At 48.0% G+C, this 17,814-nt stretch overlaps 1 protein-coding gene and 1 long non-coding RNA gene across 10 annotated transcripts in view; one reads left to right on the top strand and one right to left on the bottom strand.

The window, feature by feature from the left end:
* Nucleotides 1-17,814, bottom strand: part of Mgat5 (alpha-1,6-mannosylglycoprotein 6-beta-N-acetylglucosaminyltransferase) — a 292,499-nt gene that overhangs the window by 24,784 nt on the left and 249,901 nt on the right. For all 9 annotated transcript variants that reach the window (XM_042258034.2, XM_006994301.4, XM_015987778.3 and 6 more), the window contains one exon: nt 6,750-6,896. In XM_042258034.2, the coding sequence (XP_042113968.1) occupies nt 6,750-6,896 (147 nt within the window). The remainder of the gene's footprint in view (nt 1-6,749; nt 6,897-17,814) is intronic.
* On the top strand, nt 11,325-13,127 carry LOC143267771 (uncharacterized). The gene is made up of 2 exons (XR_013043208.1): nt 11,325-11,476; nt 12,653-13,127. It is a non-coding gene; the product is annotated as an uncharacterized LOC143267771 (long non-coding RNA).

Here is a 17,814-nt window from a genome sequence, read left to right as displayed (position 1 = left end):
CGCCTTCTACTGGCTTATTTGAGACTCCATCCATGAACAGTCACTATTTCAGAAAAATGTCACAGCAACATCAGTGTCACGCTGGGTACTATCCTCCAGTCAAACATGCCTCCATGGGTAGATATCACATTCATGACAGCTGAGTATACGTGTGTGATATGTACACAGATTATACTCAGCTCCCTTTTCATAATGTCAAACATAAGAAAATAAGGCTGGCAGTGTTCCGCTGAGTATTTTATCCCCTTTAAATACAACTGTTCACTTGGAAGGTGGAACCAGACATCCCACCTTCTACTATAATTCTTAGCACATAATACTGAATGAAATACCCATTACTTTCCTAGAATTTATTTTTTTACATATTTCTTTTTTATATATTATAAACAACAACAACAAAAAAGATCTACAAAGGCAAGTCCTGTTACTTGCAAATTTCATTTCTGGAGAGAAAATATGTTCTATTTATTCCTTATTTATTAATTTACTGACTCACTCATTTAGTGCATGTGTCTGTATGGGCAACGTATGTGCAGGTACACGCCCTTGTGCATGTGCTGAGGCCAGGGGAAGACACTGGGCGCCTGTCTGTGCTGCTGGCCGCCTTATTCACATGAGACAGCGTCTCTCGCTGACCCTGTGCTCCCTGTTTTTAGCTAGACTGGCAAGCCCCAGTGATCTCTGATCCCCAGTACCCCAGCACAGCTGGGCAGGAGCTGGAGGCAACGCTCAGCTTGATGTTTGTGCTCGGGATCCAAACCCGAGGATCGCGCGCCTGTTCAGCAAGTGCTCTCGCCCACCGACCAATCTCCGCGGCTGGAAAACACATCCTACCACCTCCGTTACAGGAGCTGCTGGTGCTATGGCCTTTGCTTTTGAGGCCAGCCTGGCTCTCTTGTTTTCCCTTCTCCTTCAGATTCCATAAAGACGCCGACACTTAGAGAACTACAAAGCTCCTTAGCACCTGCCATCTCCTCCCCACGGCCCTTGGTACCTCAGCACACCAGCCGCTGCAAGCCCTGTTTGGGCCAGGAAGCTGGGAGCACAAGCCTCTGGGAGAGCCTCCAGGAAATTACAAAACCCTTGCAGTCCTGAGCCTGCTGCTTTTCTTGGTTTCTGCACAGGCTCCCTCTTCTGTCACAGCCCTTGTTTTTCAGGCTCTGTGGTCAGTGCTGGAGACCTTGCAGGCCCACAGAGCTGTGGAAACCTTTATTTGTCAATTAATAAAACTCTGTATAAAGTATTTTGATTCAACACCAATGCACAAGGTCTTTGCTTGAGATAGGCAGTGGACTAATCCCCAGCCCTCATCTGTCATTTATCAGGCTTCCTATATATCACAGGGATTCCAAGGTTCTTGGGTTCTACATAAACAGAAAACAGCAAAGCCAAGTTCAAATCTAGACCCTTCAGCAACCGAACGGCTTTATGTGGATGTGTTGTTTGTCTGTGTTTGTGTGTATGAGTGTGTACACATGTGTGGAGGCCAGAAGCCAATCTTGGGTGTCATTCCTCAAGACCCCTGTGGACTTTTATTTATTTATTTATTTTTAAAGATTTATTTATTTTATGTATGTAGTACTCCATCTGCATGTATCCCTGCAGGCCAGAAGAAAGCACCAGATCCCACTATAGATGGCTGAGAGCCACCATGTGGTTGCTGGGAATTGAACTCAGGACCTCTGGAAGAGCTGCCAATGCTCTTAACCTCTGAGCCATCTCTCCAGCCCGACTTTTACTTTTGAGACAGGGTCTCTCACTGACGTGAACCCATAAATCAACCTAGGCTGGTTGGCCAAAGAGACCCGGGGATCCGCTAGTCTCCGCCTCCCTAGCGCTGGGATTACAAGTGTACACTACCACACCCAGCCCTTTACCTGGGTTCTAAGGACTGAAACCAAGTCCTCCAAGCCTTTTTATCTCAACTGAGCTCTCTTCCCAGGTTCCAACCCAGTATCTTTGAGCAAAAAAAGAAAGCATCTTAGAGAATACCACTCAATTCTTAAGAAAAAAATGAACAAAGCCTTAAAAATCACTCTTAAAAATATATATATATACACACACACACACGCATACACACATTTATGGATATGTGTGTGTATATACATATATGTATATGAATATTTATCTGCCAGAGCTTCATTTATGCCATGTTAGACCTTTTGAGAGGGTGGGCAGACTGTCACATGATTTCTGCTTTGTGGCCCAGAGAACAAGCTAATTAGTCCATCTCCTGCTAAAATTTCAGCAGCCAGCAATATCACCATCGACTCATCTACCTAGCAGTGCAGCCCCCCCCCCCCCTATTTACAAGGCTGCTCTAAGCACTCAGCAAACACACAATGCTAAGCCATCACTGCTTCATTCCTTTGCATTTGCTGAGGGTTACTTAATTTTACGAGTGAGGCGTTTTTGATTCATTAGCCCTCTCAGAACTCTGTGTTCCTCCTTGGTAATTTATTGAGGACCGTCTGATCTCAGCCACTTGAGTGTGTATCTGTCAGTAGATTTACTGAGGCATCCTCTGGACAAGCATCTTGGGAAATATGAGAGGCGACTTCAGAACCACTGTAGAAGCTCCGAGGAGGCTCCTTTTACAGGAGCCTATTAATACATTCCCCAATGTAAAGATAAAGATCTAATTTATATTAAAGTACAATGAAGCAACTCCATTCCTCGAGGCATTCTGGGGTCTGTCTTCCCTGCTCTGAGTGACAATGCACTCTGAAAACCTGGTTGGTCTGATGCAAAAATAAAAACAAAGCTAAGCTCAAATTTAGAAATCTCAGTTTTTCCCCTTTTCCTCAAGTGAAGGCCAAGAGAAATGGAGACAATTGACCTTGATCAACGTTTGTGTGTGAGGGTAGTTTAACACAGGTCTGCCGGACACAAAGACAGTCTAGTACACTAAGAGACTTTGGGTTAAAATTTTTCCATTTGCTGAGGTAAGAGAGATCATGTCTAAGGTTTTTCTCTCTGTGTGTAGATTCTGTGTATATATACATGTTTGTGTGTGTGTGTGAGCTTTCTTGCTTACTCTTCACTTTTTGGGGAGGGGGGAACAGGTTCTCTCAATGAACCTGGAGCTTGCCAATTTCCTGACTAGTAAGCCTCCCCATGCTGGTAGCATATGCCACCATGCCTGAATTTATCTATCTATCTATCTATCTATCTATCTATCTATCTATCTATCTATCTATCTATCTATCTATCTATCATCTATTTATCTAATGTGTATTCCTGAGTGCCAGCATGTATGTGTGTATACCGAGTACATGCCTGGTACCCAAAGAGGCTACAGAAGGCATGGATCCCCTGGAATGGAGTTACAGGTGTTTATGAGCCACTGGATGTGGGTACCAGGAACTGAACTCCAGTCCTCTGCAAGAGCAGCAAGTGCTTTAACCACCCCCAGCTCCCTCTAGAGCGGTGGTTCTCAACCTTCCTAATGTTGTGAACCTTTAACACAGTTCCGCACGCTGTGGAGACCCGCATCCATAAAAGTATTTCAGTGCTACTTCATAACTGTTAACTTTGGTACTGTTATGAATCACAATGTAAATATCTGATACACAAAATATGCGACCCTATGGGGGTTGAGACCCGTAGGTTGGAACCCGCTGCTCTGGAGGTTTTGGAGTTAGAAATCTGTAGACTGGTTGGCAGCTCTTTTCCAATTTTGGTTAAGGAGATGTGGGGGTTTTTGAGAGCTGTGAAAGGGGGGCCAATGGTTCTTTCCGCCACGAGATCAAGGCCACCACTCCCCTCAAAGCTGTTGGAAGGTCTTCTCCTGCATGGGGCAAACTAACCTCGGGTCTCCTTTGTTCATCCACTCTAGAAGTTTCCGCTTCTGCTCCTTTCTCTTTAAAGCCCACCCCAACCCCCATCTGTTAACACCGGACACTCTCCCTTTGCACAACTCGAAGGTAACCCCCCTCTTTCATCCACTCAGCTTTTATTTCGGGCTCGTGTATTTCAGGTTGGCCTTGAACTTGTTACACAGCTGATGATGACTCAGAACTTCTTACTCTCCTGCCTCCACCTCCAAAGTGCAGGGATGACAGGTATGAGCCACCACACCACACCTATTTCAGGCGGTGCTGGAGATGGACCCCGGGGCCTCTGCATGCTAGGCCGGTGCTCTGCCAGCTAGGCCACATCCTCAACCCTACTCAGCTATCTCTGTACACTGTATGATGCACAGCTGTCTTCTCATGCTCCCATATCAGATATGGAGCTACTAGAAAGTGGAAAACACTCTGCTCAACTCCCTTAGTAGGGCGGCTAGTACCACAGGCTGTTGTGCAGATAAGCCCAGCTTCTGCCCACTCCCTCTGGCATCTTTGCCTCCTGTGAGAACACTGGGCTGATGGAGTTGTCTGGATGAGGTCACATGTGGAGCCACAGATGACAGGAGTCCACACTCCTTCTCTTACGGTCTCATTTAAGGGCTGATAGAATCATCCCTTGCAGGTGCTTCGTCTCTTTTTTTTTTTCTCGTTATGTCCCAGAGAACGAGTGCCCTCCCCAACATCAGCACAATCACATGATTAGATAACGGCAAGCGACAGAGGACAATGAGCACTTCCTCAGGATTGGCTGATGTGAGCGCTGTCGTGTGACATCATTCCCTGGGCATGGGGTAGAATGTGTGTAGGAAAGTCCTACACACAAGTGCACATGCTCATCTGTACGCGTGTATGCATGTGTGTGCCCGTGGAGGCCAGAGATCCACCTCAGATTATTCCTCATGGGCCACCCCTCTTGGTCTTTGGAATGGGGTCTCTTCCTAGCCTGGGACAAGCCAGGCAAGCTAGGCTGCCTAGCTGGCAAGCTCCAGGGATCCCCGTCTCCTGCCCCACAGTTCTAGGATTTCAAGTGAGTGCTACCACGCCTCGGGGTTGCTTTTGTTTTCCTTAAACATGTGTTCTAGGGACTGAACTCAGGCCCTCCTGACTGTGTGCCTAGCACGTTATCTACTGAAGGTATTTCCACAGCTCCAATTTTTAAAGCTTTTAACACATCAAGAGAAGCCACCAACATATAAAATGAGTGAAAATATTTGCAAAGTGTGTCTGATAAAGGGCTAATACTCTAAATAGCTAAGGAACCTCTACCATTCAAAAGCAAAAAGCCCTCAACAAACCCCATTTAAAAATAGGCAAAAGTATTGGGTGGTGGTGGCACAGGCTTTTAATCCCGGTGCTCAGGAGACAGAGGCAGGAGGATCTCTGTGAGTTCAAGACCAGCCGGGTCTACAGCGTGAGTTCCAGGACAGCCAGGACTACACAAAGAAACCCTGTCTCTAAAAACCAAAATAATAATAATAAAAAAAGGGCAACGAATCTAAACAGACATTTTATAAAGACTTCCAAAGAGCACACAGGGAGGGGAGGGAGGGAAGAAACGCACTGGATGCACTGGTTGGGGGACAAGTTCAGGAAAGTGTCCCAAAGAGTTAAAAAGGCAACAGCATTGAAAAATGAACGTTCTAGAAACAGTTGCTGCTGTGTCACACTAGGACGTTCCACCACTGTGATGCACCAGCGAGAGGCCCCGAGGGAGTCCGCTTTAATGTCCCTGCGCATGAGCAGTCAGGGGAATCGCTAACTGCCCAGAAGTAACACGGAAGCCAATCTCATGGCTTCGTGCACACACCTGGGTCTGCCCTGTCTCCCCCCACCTTTGACATGGATCACCCACACTGAGCTGTAAATGACTTCTCTTTATCGCCCCAAATGAACCCCGGCCATGCTCCGTGGTGATTCACCACCCAAGCGCAGGTTTCAAGAGCATTTGCAAAGGCGGATGGAACCAGGCTCCTGTGAGAGGCTCAAGCAATGAGGGGACAGCCTGACAGCATGGTGCCCACTGAGGGCGAGCTAAAAACTTAGGAGCATCCCTTCCATCAACTCTGATGTCATCTCTAGAGACTGATGTTCTGTGTGTGTGTGTGTGTGTGTGTGTGTGTGTGTGTGTGTGTGAATGCATGTGCGCACCTACAGAGACAGGTCACAGGTGAACCTCTGGGTGTTGTTCAGGCACTGTCAACCTTGTTTTCTGGAGACATAGTCTCTCATCAGCTTGGAACTCACCAAGGAAACTAGGCTGGCTGGCCAGTGAAGCCCAGGGAGCCAGCCACTCGTCCCTGCCTCCTCGGTTCTTAGATTTTAAGAGTATGCTACAACACCTAGCTTTTTCCAGAGCTCTGGGGATTTAACAAGTATGGCAAGCACTTTATTGACTAATCCGCCTCTCTACCTCTGAGGCTGACGTTCTCTGAACAGTCACTGGCCACCATTTCTTCTTCACTTCCACCACGTGCAATGCAGAGGAGGCGAGCAAGCGTCCCCAGTGACCTCCTCGTTCCAGCTGTTGGCCGTGAGGAGACTAGAGCACCCACCGCGGTCATTCAAAATAGAGTTGGGGGAGGGGCTGGCGAGTTGGCTGTTCGGACATGCAGACCTGAGTACGAAGCCTCAGCACATATCGAAGAAGCAGGGCGGGCATGGTAGCCTGCTTTTAGTCATAGAGCCTAAGAGGTGGAGGCAGGGGATCCCAGGGCAAGCTAGGGTAGTGAAAGACTCTGCCTTAGTGAATAAAGTGAAGTGGCAGTGGCGGGGGCGGGGGGGGGGGGAACCACATTTCACCCTCTGGCCACTACAAACATGCCTGCACACATGTGCCACCCTCCCATACACAGACAAACACAAAACCCTAAAAGAAAGCGGAATGCTTTCAATACTCACCTCTCTCAGGGTCGGCTTGCCAATGAAGAAGTCTGTGTTTTTGCTGCTTTTGGGAGGGTTGAACTTGGGGTTCAGGAAAGCACATCCATTTGCGATGGCCTCCAGGGGAGCTGGACCCTCATAGGGGAATCCCAGCCCAACAAACAGCTGTAAGACAGGAAAACACATCACATGAACGTATCAGTCGCGGCCGCCTCTCAGCTCCTGTGGTCTGCTTCTGTCGCTGCCTCTGACGTACTGCAAGGGTCTTAGATCCCATCTCCTTTTCTGATATGAAAGTAAAGGGTTGGGGGCTGTCGGGCAGTGGGGGTGGGGGTACGAAACAAAAACCCACAATAAACCCGAGACCCAACAACTGTCTTTCTGTCACTCAGCAGGGCACATAACTGCAAAAACACATGCTTGACTAAACAGACGGTTTCTCCACTCAAGCAGGGAACAGGGGGCCCTTTCAGGGACTCGGGGGACCCTGGGCAGAAAGGTCACTTAGTGGTTTGATTACAGTTCCAATGGAACTGCTTTTGAACTTGGGAGGCCAGTAAACACAGGATTGATGATGGAGTTTTCACTGGGGACACCACCAGCTGCACGTTTTTCCCCCCCTCTGTGGAAGCAGAAGTTGCAAAGCCTGCAAGTCCCAATTTTCCTCCCCAGTGAGCAAAACTCGACTTTCCCTAGACAGACAGTAGAGGGCAGCAGAGACAAGCTAAAAGTCCTTAGCCCACCGCAGGGAGCTGGTGGGACAAAGGGATATGACACCATGGGTCAGTGGGCCCCCCAAATGCAACAGTCTCTGTGTATACCAGGTGCGGGGATACAGTGCTGTGCGGGACTGTTGCTAGGCTGGTTCTAATCCTGATTCTCTCTGCCCACACGTGGAAGCCAAGTCCAAAACGGCTCGAGGCACACATCCCGTGACAGGGAGACTTGGGGGCGGGGCGGCGGTGATGAGTGTCTGGTGGGAGTGAGGTAGGGTGGAGGATGCTGGGGTTCCTTGTACATTCGTGTTCAGAAATACCTGGGCCATGTCCCCCAAGAAATGTAACTATCCAGGCAGGAATGAAGATATTCTAAAGATAAAGAGACATTAGAGCCCCTCCCTTGGTCGATCAGACACCGAGACAATGAGCCCCACGGAACTGGAATTTCCCTTTGGTCTGACACCGAATGAAGGGAAAGGTCGGAGCCTGGTGTCAGCCAGGGGGAATCTGTCTCCCTGGAAGAGACTTCACACAGTCTGACAACCTTGCAGGATGTTCACTGGACCCGAGACAGCGATGGCTCAGTGATGGGCTGAACCACACCTTGACCAGGACTGCCTGTTGATGAACATCTCTTGTGCTTTGTTTAAACCTTAGACCTGTGTCAGGACCCCAAAGATGATGTGGGAGTCACTAGACCTGTACTTGCTCTCTCCCCGAGGTGGCCGCAGTTGAGTAACTCTCTTTTCGGTATCTCTGGTCCTCCTAATTGACCCACTGAGGAAAGATGCTGGACTTAACCTGGCATGTCAGGGCTGCCAGGGTCCAGATCTGACTCTAACAACCCACTAACAGCTGGGAATACAGGATAGCATCATCTCGAAAAGGGAAGAGAAGAAAATGCTCGCAGGTACAGACAGGGTCTTGGCAGGTTTAACCGGAGCTGTTGGAGTCCACAGTATTTCCTGACCTCTGAAAATGAGGGCCTGCCGAGAAGGCCTGATGCCCTCCTCAGCTCTACAATGTCAGAAACAACCTTGGAAGAAATGGGAGCAGCAAGTGCTTATCCATTTAAACAGAGAATCTTGTGGGGGTGGGGGATTATCTCCTTTAAATCAACCAATCTGAACCTACTATTAAAGAATTAGAGGCTATTGCTCGATGAACTTGAATGTGACCTAAGCTTAATCGTATCTGAATCATTATTTGCACCAACAATTATGCACTACCGGCACCAGAATATCTCAGCACACATAAAGAAAGGTGTAGGGGGCTGGGGAGACAGACGGCTCAGTGGGTACGTAAGTGCGTGCTGTGCAAGCATCAGAACCTGAACTCAGAGCCCACACAAAGCCGGATGCAGCAGCACACAGCTGCAACCCCAGGCTCCTACAGGAAGACTAGAGGCAGAGAAGGGAGAATCCTGAGGATCCCGAAGGCCAGCTGGTTGGGATGATGAATGGCGAACAACAGGGACTCTATCTCAAACAAGGTTGAAGGTGAGGATGGACAGCTGACATTTCTGTCTGACTTCTACATGCCGAGTGTGGCATTCAAGTACCTGCACTCATAGATATGAACACACACACACACACACACACACACACACACACACCATATGCATACACAGATGAAATAATTAAACACTTTGGGCTAATTCTACCAAGCCTCACTCACTTTCTTCCAAGGAAGCTTATATCACAAGTGAACACCACACCATTTCTCTCTCTCTCTCTCTCTCTCTCTCTCTCTCTCTCTCTCTCTCTCTCTCTCTCTCTCTCTCTCTTTCATTTGTTTTTGTTTTTGCAAGACAGGGTTTCTCTGTGTAGCCCTGGGCATCCTGGAACTCACTCTGTAGACCAGGCTGGCCTCGAACTCACAGAGATCTGCCTGCCTCTGCTTCCCAAGCTCTGGGATTACAGGTGTGCACCACCACTGCCCGGCTATCACACCATTTCCTGGCAGTGAGTTTTCTTGTCACACTAATTAAGATGACAGGAGATGATGCGTGGCTTTGAAACACTGTAATAACAGTTTCCGGTCGGCTGTCAGTAAGCATTTTTCCTCTTGGTTCCTGTGTACTTGTGACCTGCACATGAGGCACATGTATGAAGGTCACGAGGCACGTCTAAGGCTCGAATGACAATAATCCAGGTAGAGAAACCCACCATCTCCAACCAAAGGCTTCTGCCTACTTACAGTCTTGCCACACACCTCCCCCATGCCAACTTGCTATTTCTATCCCTCCCTCCCTCCCTCCCTCCCTCCCTCCCTCCCTCCCTCCCTCCCTCCCTCCCTCCCTCCCTCCCTCCCTCCCTCCAGTCTGTCTTCCTCTCCCTCTCCTTCTTTCTGAGGAGTTCATTTTATTTCCACTCCACCCCTATAGAATTCTTTACCACAGAAGAGAGAAACACAAGAAGGCTGTGAGGACCAGGAGAGGGCCGGGTGGGTAGCAGCACTTGCCCTGTGACTAACTGTGTGAGCCGGAGGGAGATTCGGAGGCTTGCTGGCCCCCAGCCTAGCTCCAGGTTCAGTTAGAGACCCTGGCTCAAGGAAATATGGCCGAGTGTGACAGCATAGGGCATCTGCTGCCCTCCTCCAGCCTGGGCACAAATTCACACGGGTGTGCACACCTGTATACAGATGTGTGCACATACATGCACACACAAAAATTGGGTAGAAGAAAACATTCAGTGCCGAGGTTTAACTCTTCCAGGGAAAATTGGCCACACTGGGCTTCAGTCTGCCCTCCAGAAGGCCAGCGTCTAACCAGGACCCTCTAGATGGCGGACGTCTCCATGGCCACCCACCAGTGAGTGTTTCTAAACAGGAAGGTCCCACTCTCCAGATAAAAATGACATGGGAGATCAGATAATGGGGCATGTGTTTTATTCCTGGCAAGGACTGGGACACTCTGACACAGTCACTGAGATATTTTTCTCTCTTTTGAAAGGAAAAAGAATTGTTTTTAACTCCTAAGTGAGTTCACGAAGATTCTGTTAACTACTCCCAGGCTTGGTCAGCTTCATTTTCTTCTATGTATGTATGTATGCATGCATGCATGTGGATATGTGGTTATGTGCACATGTGTGTGCAAGCCAGAGCTTGACCTTGAATGTTTCCCTCAGCTGCTCTCCACATTATTTCCTCTCCTCTTTGGCTAGGCTGGCTGGCCAGTGAGCCTCAGGGATCCGGGATCCAGTGGCCTCCACTTCTCCAGTGCGGGGGTGGGGGGGGGTGGGGGGGTGGTTAGAAGCAAATACCATTACAATCAGTGTTTTAGATGTAGATTGTGGGGATCAAACTCAGGTCCTCATGCTTGGGTGGCAGACAGTTTACCCACAGTCACCTCAGCCTCAGTCACTTTATTTTAATTAATTACTCCATTATGTAGTGGTGGCTAAACCCAGAGAGTCATATATACTGGGAAGTGCTATAAGACAGAGCTACACTCGGACCCCAGTTCTGGTCACTTTTAATGGAGGAACACCAAGAATAATAAAATATCGGACCTATAGAAACTCAGGATGTACTTTTCTGTTCATTATTAATTAGCCAGTGTGGGAGGTTCAGGAGGGAGTTTGGACAATGAATTAACCTCAGCTTCCTAAAGAAACTGATTACTGGTCAACATGGCTGAGGCAGAGAGATCATGAACAGCACAGGTTGTACCGTCAGGAAGACCAGGATTCAAGTTCCGATGCTATCATGTCCTCTTGTGGTAACCATGGCAATCGCCCTTGTGTATGGATTCTCGAGGCTCATTTACAGTCTATTCTCACTGGTTCTGGAAGCTTACCTAAGATAATACAAGCACTCTGTCTCCCCAGGAGCACAATGGGGTCAATTCTGATGCTTTTTGTCGCGGAGCTGCTGTGAGGACTGAAGGAGATATTTTGTAGAAACATTTAATATTCTCCGGCTTGGTGCCTAGTAATCGTGTGAAAAATAGTTGTCCAAGTCCAAGTCTAGTTGTAATTCCACACAGCCGAGCATTACGTATGCCTTTCTACCACACAGTTGCAGGTGAAGTACCTTAGGCTGTGTTTGTGGGTTAGGACAACTTTAGCCCTTTCACGTATTTTTATGGGTTCTCCCTCCCTCCCTCCCTCCCTTCCTCCCTCCCTCCCTCCCTCCCTCCCTCCTCCCTTTCCTTCTTATCACAGAGATCCTCCTGCCTCTGCCTCCTAAGTGCTGGGATTAAAGGTGTGCGCCACTATGCCCAACAAGTTCTCACTCTTTCATACACTACTAACTAGACTACCAGAAGAGAGAGATCGTGCATTGTGCAGCGCCTTCCCGACAGAAAGGCCAGGCCTACAAATGGTAGGCTATCGCTAGGCCTCTCCTGTTGTTCCTAATACAGTAGCGGGGTAGCAATCTGGTTCTAGGAATAGGTATTTATATCTTTATATAGGTATTTATCCCTTTATCCCTTTAAAGAAGAATCCATACCATGGCTGGTGTGATGGTCAGTTTTAACTGTCACTTTGACACAATCTAGAATTCCCTGGGGAGGGAGTCTCATGAGGGATTGTCTAGATCAGACTGGCTGGGCGGGGGGGGGGGGGGGGGGGGGGGAGCATCTTGATTCACCATTTCCTGGGTTTGGACCTGGAGTGTGTAAGAACGGAGGACGCTAGCTGAGCCCCGGCATGTCCGGAAGCATTTCTTTGCTCTCGGATGTTTATATTCCTTACTTTTCTGTGGCTGTCCTAGAATATCCTGACAGGAAGTAAGTTAAGGGAGAAAAGGTTTATTTGCCTTATAGTTCCAGCAAGGGGCACAGTCTATCAGGACAGGGAAGCCATGATGGCAGGAACGTGAAGGATGGCCTGGCAGTCAGGAAGCAGACTGATCCTTTCATTTTCATCTTTGTGCAGGAGACAGACAGACAGCAGACAGCAGAGACACACACAGACACAGACACAGACACAGACACAGACACAGACACACACACACACAGACACAGACAGACAGACAGACAGACAGACAGACAGACAGACACACACACACACAAGAGAGGAGGGAGGGAGGGAGGGAGAAGGAATCAGGAAGTGAGGCCAGTGACTGACTTCCTCCAGTGAGGCTCCCTGGCCTGGAAGTTACACCACTTCCCCGGGAGCTTATGGGATACTTTGCATTTAAAGCTCAACGGATACAATGTGACCGCTTGCTTCCCGTTCTTTGACATCTCTGCAGTGATGGACTGCAGCCTGGAACTGTAGCCAAAGAAGCCCTTCTCCCTTGGAACTAGATCATCAGGAAATGCAGAAAACAGCTTCTCCATCCTGATAGTTTCACTTAGCTGGAAGGGTCCCTCTGCTGATGCTGAAGGACACAGAGAGTGGCCTTCCTCATCCGGTTGGCTGCTCGGCACTTTCTTGGTCCACAAAGCCTCTAATGTGGGCTGCTTTTGGATGTCTGCGGAACAGTTATGATGGCCAAGTGACACAGGACTTAGAACACCTGTTTCAGCATTACCAACTGGCCAAACAGGCCACCAAAGCAGCACTTTCTAGAGACTGGGCTCCTGGGGCAGACTCCTGACTTCTCCCAGCAACCTTAGCGCCTGGTGCTAGAGATGAAACAAGCCAGACCACAAACACCAGCAGCAAACTTCAACGTTCCACCACTTTGTCATTGGAAAGCCAATACCAAATCCAAGGTATTACAATGTATGTGTTAATTCATTGACCTAGAGATGGGAAGTGACCAGTTCCTAGATAACCTCGACCAACTGACCTATGTTCTAGCTCAGGGGCAATTTGGATTTCTGACTTTCAGATTTGGTGTGGTCAACTTGTATGTGAAAGCCAGTCACTGGGAAGAGGCCTGTGAGAACATGTAAGCTCCTCAGAACGCTGAGTTACCTGGGTCTGGTTCTGGAACTAACTGAACCTTATCGCCTAGTGACGGTTAGCTCCATCACTTTGACACAACCCAGAATCACCTGGGAACGCGGTCTCAATGAGGGGCTTTCTAGAGTAGGTTGGCCTGTGAGAGAGTATCTTGATTATGTTAACAGATTTTGTGAAAGACCCATCCACTACGGGTTGCATCATTCCCTGAGCAGGGCATCGAGAACTGTGTGTGAAGAAAGAGAGCCGAGCACAAGCAAGCATTCACTGCTTCCTTTTTCTCTGTTCTTGACTATGGATGTAGCTGCTTCCAGTTCCCACTGCCTTGGTTTCCTCACAAGGGTGGGCTATAACCTAAAATGGTGAGCCTTTTTTCCCCCTGAAGTTTCTTCTGTTGGGTATTCTATCACAGCAAAAAGAAACGTACCTAAGGCACTTGGTCAGGTAGAAAGCTTGAGAACAGCCTGGGCCACACGAGAGCCTGCTTTTGAACAAATCCTTTTGTTAAGATGCTTAGGAAGTGCCAGGTTGATGTCCGAAGTGGATTAGTCTGCGGGCATGCCTATGAAGAAGTTCATGGAAAGACCCAGCCCACTGTGAGTGGCACCATTCCCTAGGCAGGGGCCCTGAAGTGTGTAAGAGTGGAGAAATTGAGCTGAGCACAAGTAAGCAGACATCTGAACATGATGTGTCCATTTCTGTCTGTTCTCGACTTGGAGGTCTGCTACAACCAGCTGCTTTACCCTCCCATGGCTGTCATTTCCCCACGAGGGTAGAACATAACCTGGAATGGTAGACTGAAATAAATCCATTTTGTCAGGATATTTTGTCACCACAACAGAAATGAAACCCGGGAAAACCCAAAGTTAGTTGGGTTTGGGGGAATTTTAGCTTTGTGTTTGAGACTGTAGTTCGGCACAAGGGCGAGACTGTTGGGTGAAGTAGACAGCCCGCGATTGTCACACTTGTTTAGGCGTCTAGAGATGACTTGGTGAAGAACTGGGATCATGATGGATGACCCAGGTCACGGAGGGAGGGATGGTGGGGGTGCTTGGAAGAGGAGGGCATGAACAGCAGCTTCCCCTGCCAGGCTACAGTTAGACTTTGTCCTTGACTTCAGAAAGGCAAGTGCTGAGGACGGCTAGAGAGTAGAGCCCTAGACATCCTTCCGCGGGAGAACAGGTAGGACATGAATCCTCCGTTCACTATGGCCCATTGATAAGAACCACCCAAGGGAAGATGGGAAAGTAGTGGAGTTAAACCTAGGAAGGGAGGCTGGTGATGCTCAGCTGGCAGACTGTTTGCCTCACATGCACAAGACAGGCCCTGGGCTTGATTCCCAGCACCACATAAACTGGCTGTGGGTGCACACACCAGGAATCACCACATTCCGGAGGTGGAGGCAAGAGGGTCAGAAGTTCAAGCTCATCCTTACCTACATGGTAAGTTTCAAGTCAGCCTGGGATACCTGAGATCCTGCCTCAACAAACAGACAGACAGATAAACAAAAAGAAACGAGGCATTAAACCAAATGTAAAATATGACATCCAAACAGACAGACAAATAAACAAAGAAACGAGGCATTAAACCAAATGTAAAATATACCATCCTAGTGCGTCATGATAACTGGTTCCACCTCCTCTTCTAGAGTCTGCTAGACTAAATGACCTGTCTGTGGTCTTCAGATAGATAATTTGTTCATCAAAATTCAGATAATAATTTGTTCATCAAAATGTATAGCCCTGTTAGAAGAGGCTTCTAGAGTATAGCAACTTCCCAGCACGTGAAGGCCCAGTTTTCACGTTACACCAACATCCCTCTGTCTTCTGAGGCTCCAAAGGGCATGCTCAGACAAAGCTCTACTGAGCAAGGGTGCTGTGGGCCAGATGCAGAGTTTCAGAGACAGCAGACAGGCTGGAGAGGCAGCTTCGTGGCAGCATGCTTGCCCTAGCATGTACGAGGCACTGAGTTCAACCTCCAACACCGAAGGAGCCCCCAACAAAGCAATGCCAACCCCAAAGGTGTCTCATTAACAAAAATAATGAGCCCCAAAGTGACCGAACACCAGCCCTTTCTCTGTATCTCTGGAGATCGTGGGGAGAGGAGACCAGGCTTGCTTCCCTCTTTAGCTGAGCCTGAGAGGAATCTATTCATTTTACAGACATTTCTCACCGGCAGCTCCTGTTCTCCACTTCCAACATGGACGGGGAAAAAATTGCTTTAAAATTGCTCAGAGGCACGGAAGAAGGAGTCAGAAGTGGGAAACGATATAAATGAGAAGCCAGACTAGTCTGTGTCAATTTTCCAGACTCCAGACTCATTCAGCTCAGCTGTTTACTGCCGGGATCAAAAGGGAAGTGGAGTCTTGGCCATACACTATCTTGTGTTCCTCATATCTGCCAACAATCTGAGTCATGATTCCACATGAGGTGCTTTAATATATTCTCTAAGATTTATTTGTATGTTAAATTATGTGTAGCTCTGTGTGTGTGTGTGTGTGTTTACACATGATTGTAGGTGCCCGTGAAGCCCAGAGGTATTAGATTCTCTGGAGCTGAAGTTACAGGTAGGTGTGAGCACCCCAATGTGGGTGCTGGGAACAGAACTTGGGGCCTCTGGCAAGGTTGCCTGTGCTCATAACTGGGGAGCCATCTCTCCAGCCCTAATATATTCTTATCAGAGAAACAGGCACTGCATAATTCCACTAGGGCATCATCATAAGGCATCAATTTTAAATTAATTACTTTAAAAGTTTATGTGTATGTGTGCCTGTTTATCTCTGTACCACACAGCTGTAGTACTTACTGAGACCATAAGAGGGCGTTTGATCCTCTTGAAGGAGAGTTAGAAGTGGTTGTGCCTGATGTAGGTGCTGAGAACTGAGCCCTGATCCTCTGTAAGATGTGGCTGGGCAGTGGTGGCACACGCTTTAATCCCAGCACCCAGAAGGCAGAGGCAGGTGGATCTCTGCAAGTTCCAGCACAGCCAGGGCTTCACAGAGAAACCCTGTCTCCAAAAAACGAACAAATAAAGACAAAAACAAAACAGAAAAGAGCAGTATGTGCTCTTAACCACCGAGTCACCTCTCCAGTCCCACTACCTGCTTTTCAAAGAAAAGATCTATATAAAATATGCATGCGTCTCATGCTCGGAAACCAAGCTGCACTCTTGGCCATGTGGCCTCATCCAACATCATAGCCGGGTCTTGGAAGCTTTTTTGTTTTCCTGTCTTCCTCCAGACAGGAAGGACCTCAATTTTGGCCTATTTCTCATTCTCTGACAAGGTGAATGGAGGGTGGGCAAATAAGAGTCCTTTTAAAATCTGCAAGGCTGAGGGAGCCGTTCTCGAGGTCGGGCTAATAGAAGCGTGCGAGCCGGTAATGACACACTGTGAAAACAAGCTCTGCCACGGTGTTATTTGAAAGGAACTCGAACGTTCAGCAGGATCTCACCCAAGAAAAGTAAAATGAGGCAAATGGAAGAAAATAGCATCGCTGCCGTGAAAGGGCCCGGGCATCCTGACGACTCGAAAATGTCACATTAGGAAAGAAAAACGACAGGAAGAGATGAGTGAAATTGGGGCGCATCTCATGGAGCCACAGCAGCCATCAGATGATGGGTGACCTTTAAGAAATTAAAGTCCTTATGAGAAACCCGCTGCTTGGCCAAAGAGTTAAAAAAATTTATCAAAATATTTTATCTCTGGAATCACGCGTGAAAATGTCTTGGAAGCAAAAAAAAAAAAAAAAAAAAAAAAAAAAAAGAATCAAGGGTGTTTATAGATGGAGAAACAGACAAAATCCAGATAGTTATCCTTTTAACTGGTGAACAGTCAGAAACTTTGGTTTACAAGATGACTTGCACTACTCTGTGTGTGTGATTCATGTGTCTGAGTGTGCGAGCAGGCGTGTCCCGGCGTGTAAGTGGGAGTCGGAAGACAGTTCTGGGGGAGTTCTCTTCTTTTTCTTTCCACTGTAGTGGTGTTTGCTCTGACCATGACCTTGGGCTATAATGTCCAAAGGAGACAGTGCTTCTTGCTTTTGAAGCATGTCTGATAAGGGTTAGACATGGGTCACCTGCCCCTTCTCCCTGCTCCTACCTGCCAGGTGGATTCCTCCTGGTCAGATCAGAGGATGACTTCTGCTGTCTACTCCGTTCTGTAATCGTGGGTCTATTTCCTCAATTTACATCTTAATAAATTGTTACCCATTTAATAGACTCACCGTGGATTGATCGTAATATTCTACCTTTTTGTGGGTTCTGGCAATCAAACTCAGGTCCTCAAGTGTGAGCAGCAAGTGCTTTACCTGGTGAGCCATATTGCTGGCTCCCATCCACCCCATCTTTTAAAAATCTGTGTGGCCCAGTGTGGTGGCTCACGCCTTTAATCTCCACACTCAAGAGGCAGAGGCAGGTGGATCACTGTGAATTCGAGGCCAACCTAGTTTACACAGTGAATTCCAGGACAGCCAGGGCTATGTAGAGAGATTCTGTTTCAAAACA

Source organism: Peromyscus maniculatus, chromosome 11 (genome assembly GCF_049852395.1).
Source record: "Peromyscus maniculatus bairdii isolate BWxNUB_F1_BW_parent chromosome 11, HU_Pman_BW_mat_3.1, whole genome shotgun sequence".
In the NCBI taxonomy this organism is placed as follows: domain Eukaryota; kingdom Metazoa; phylum Chordata; class Mammalia; order Rodentia; family Cricetidae; genus Peromyscus; species Peromyscus maniculatus.
Note: the sequence above shows the minus strand (reverse complement) of the source record. Positions and strands in the feature narration are given on the sequence as shown.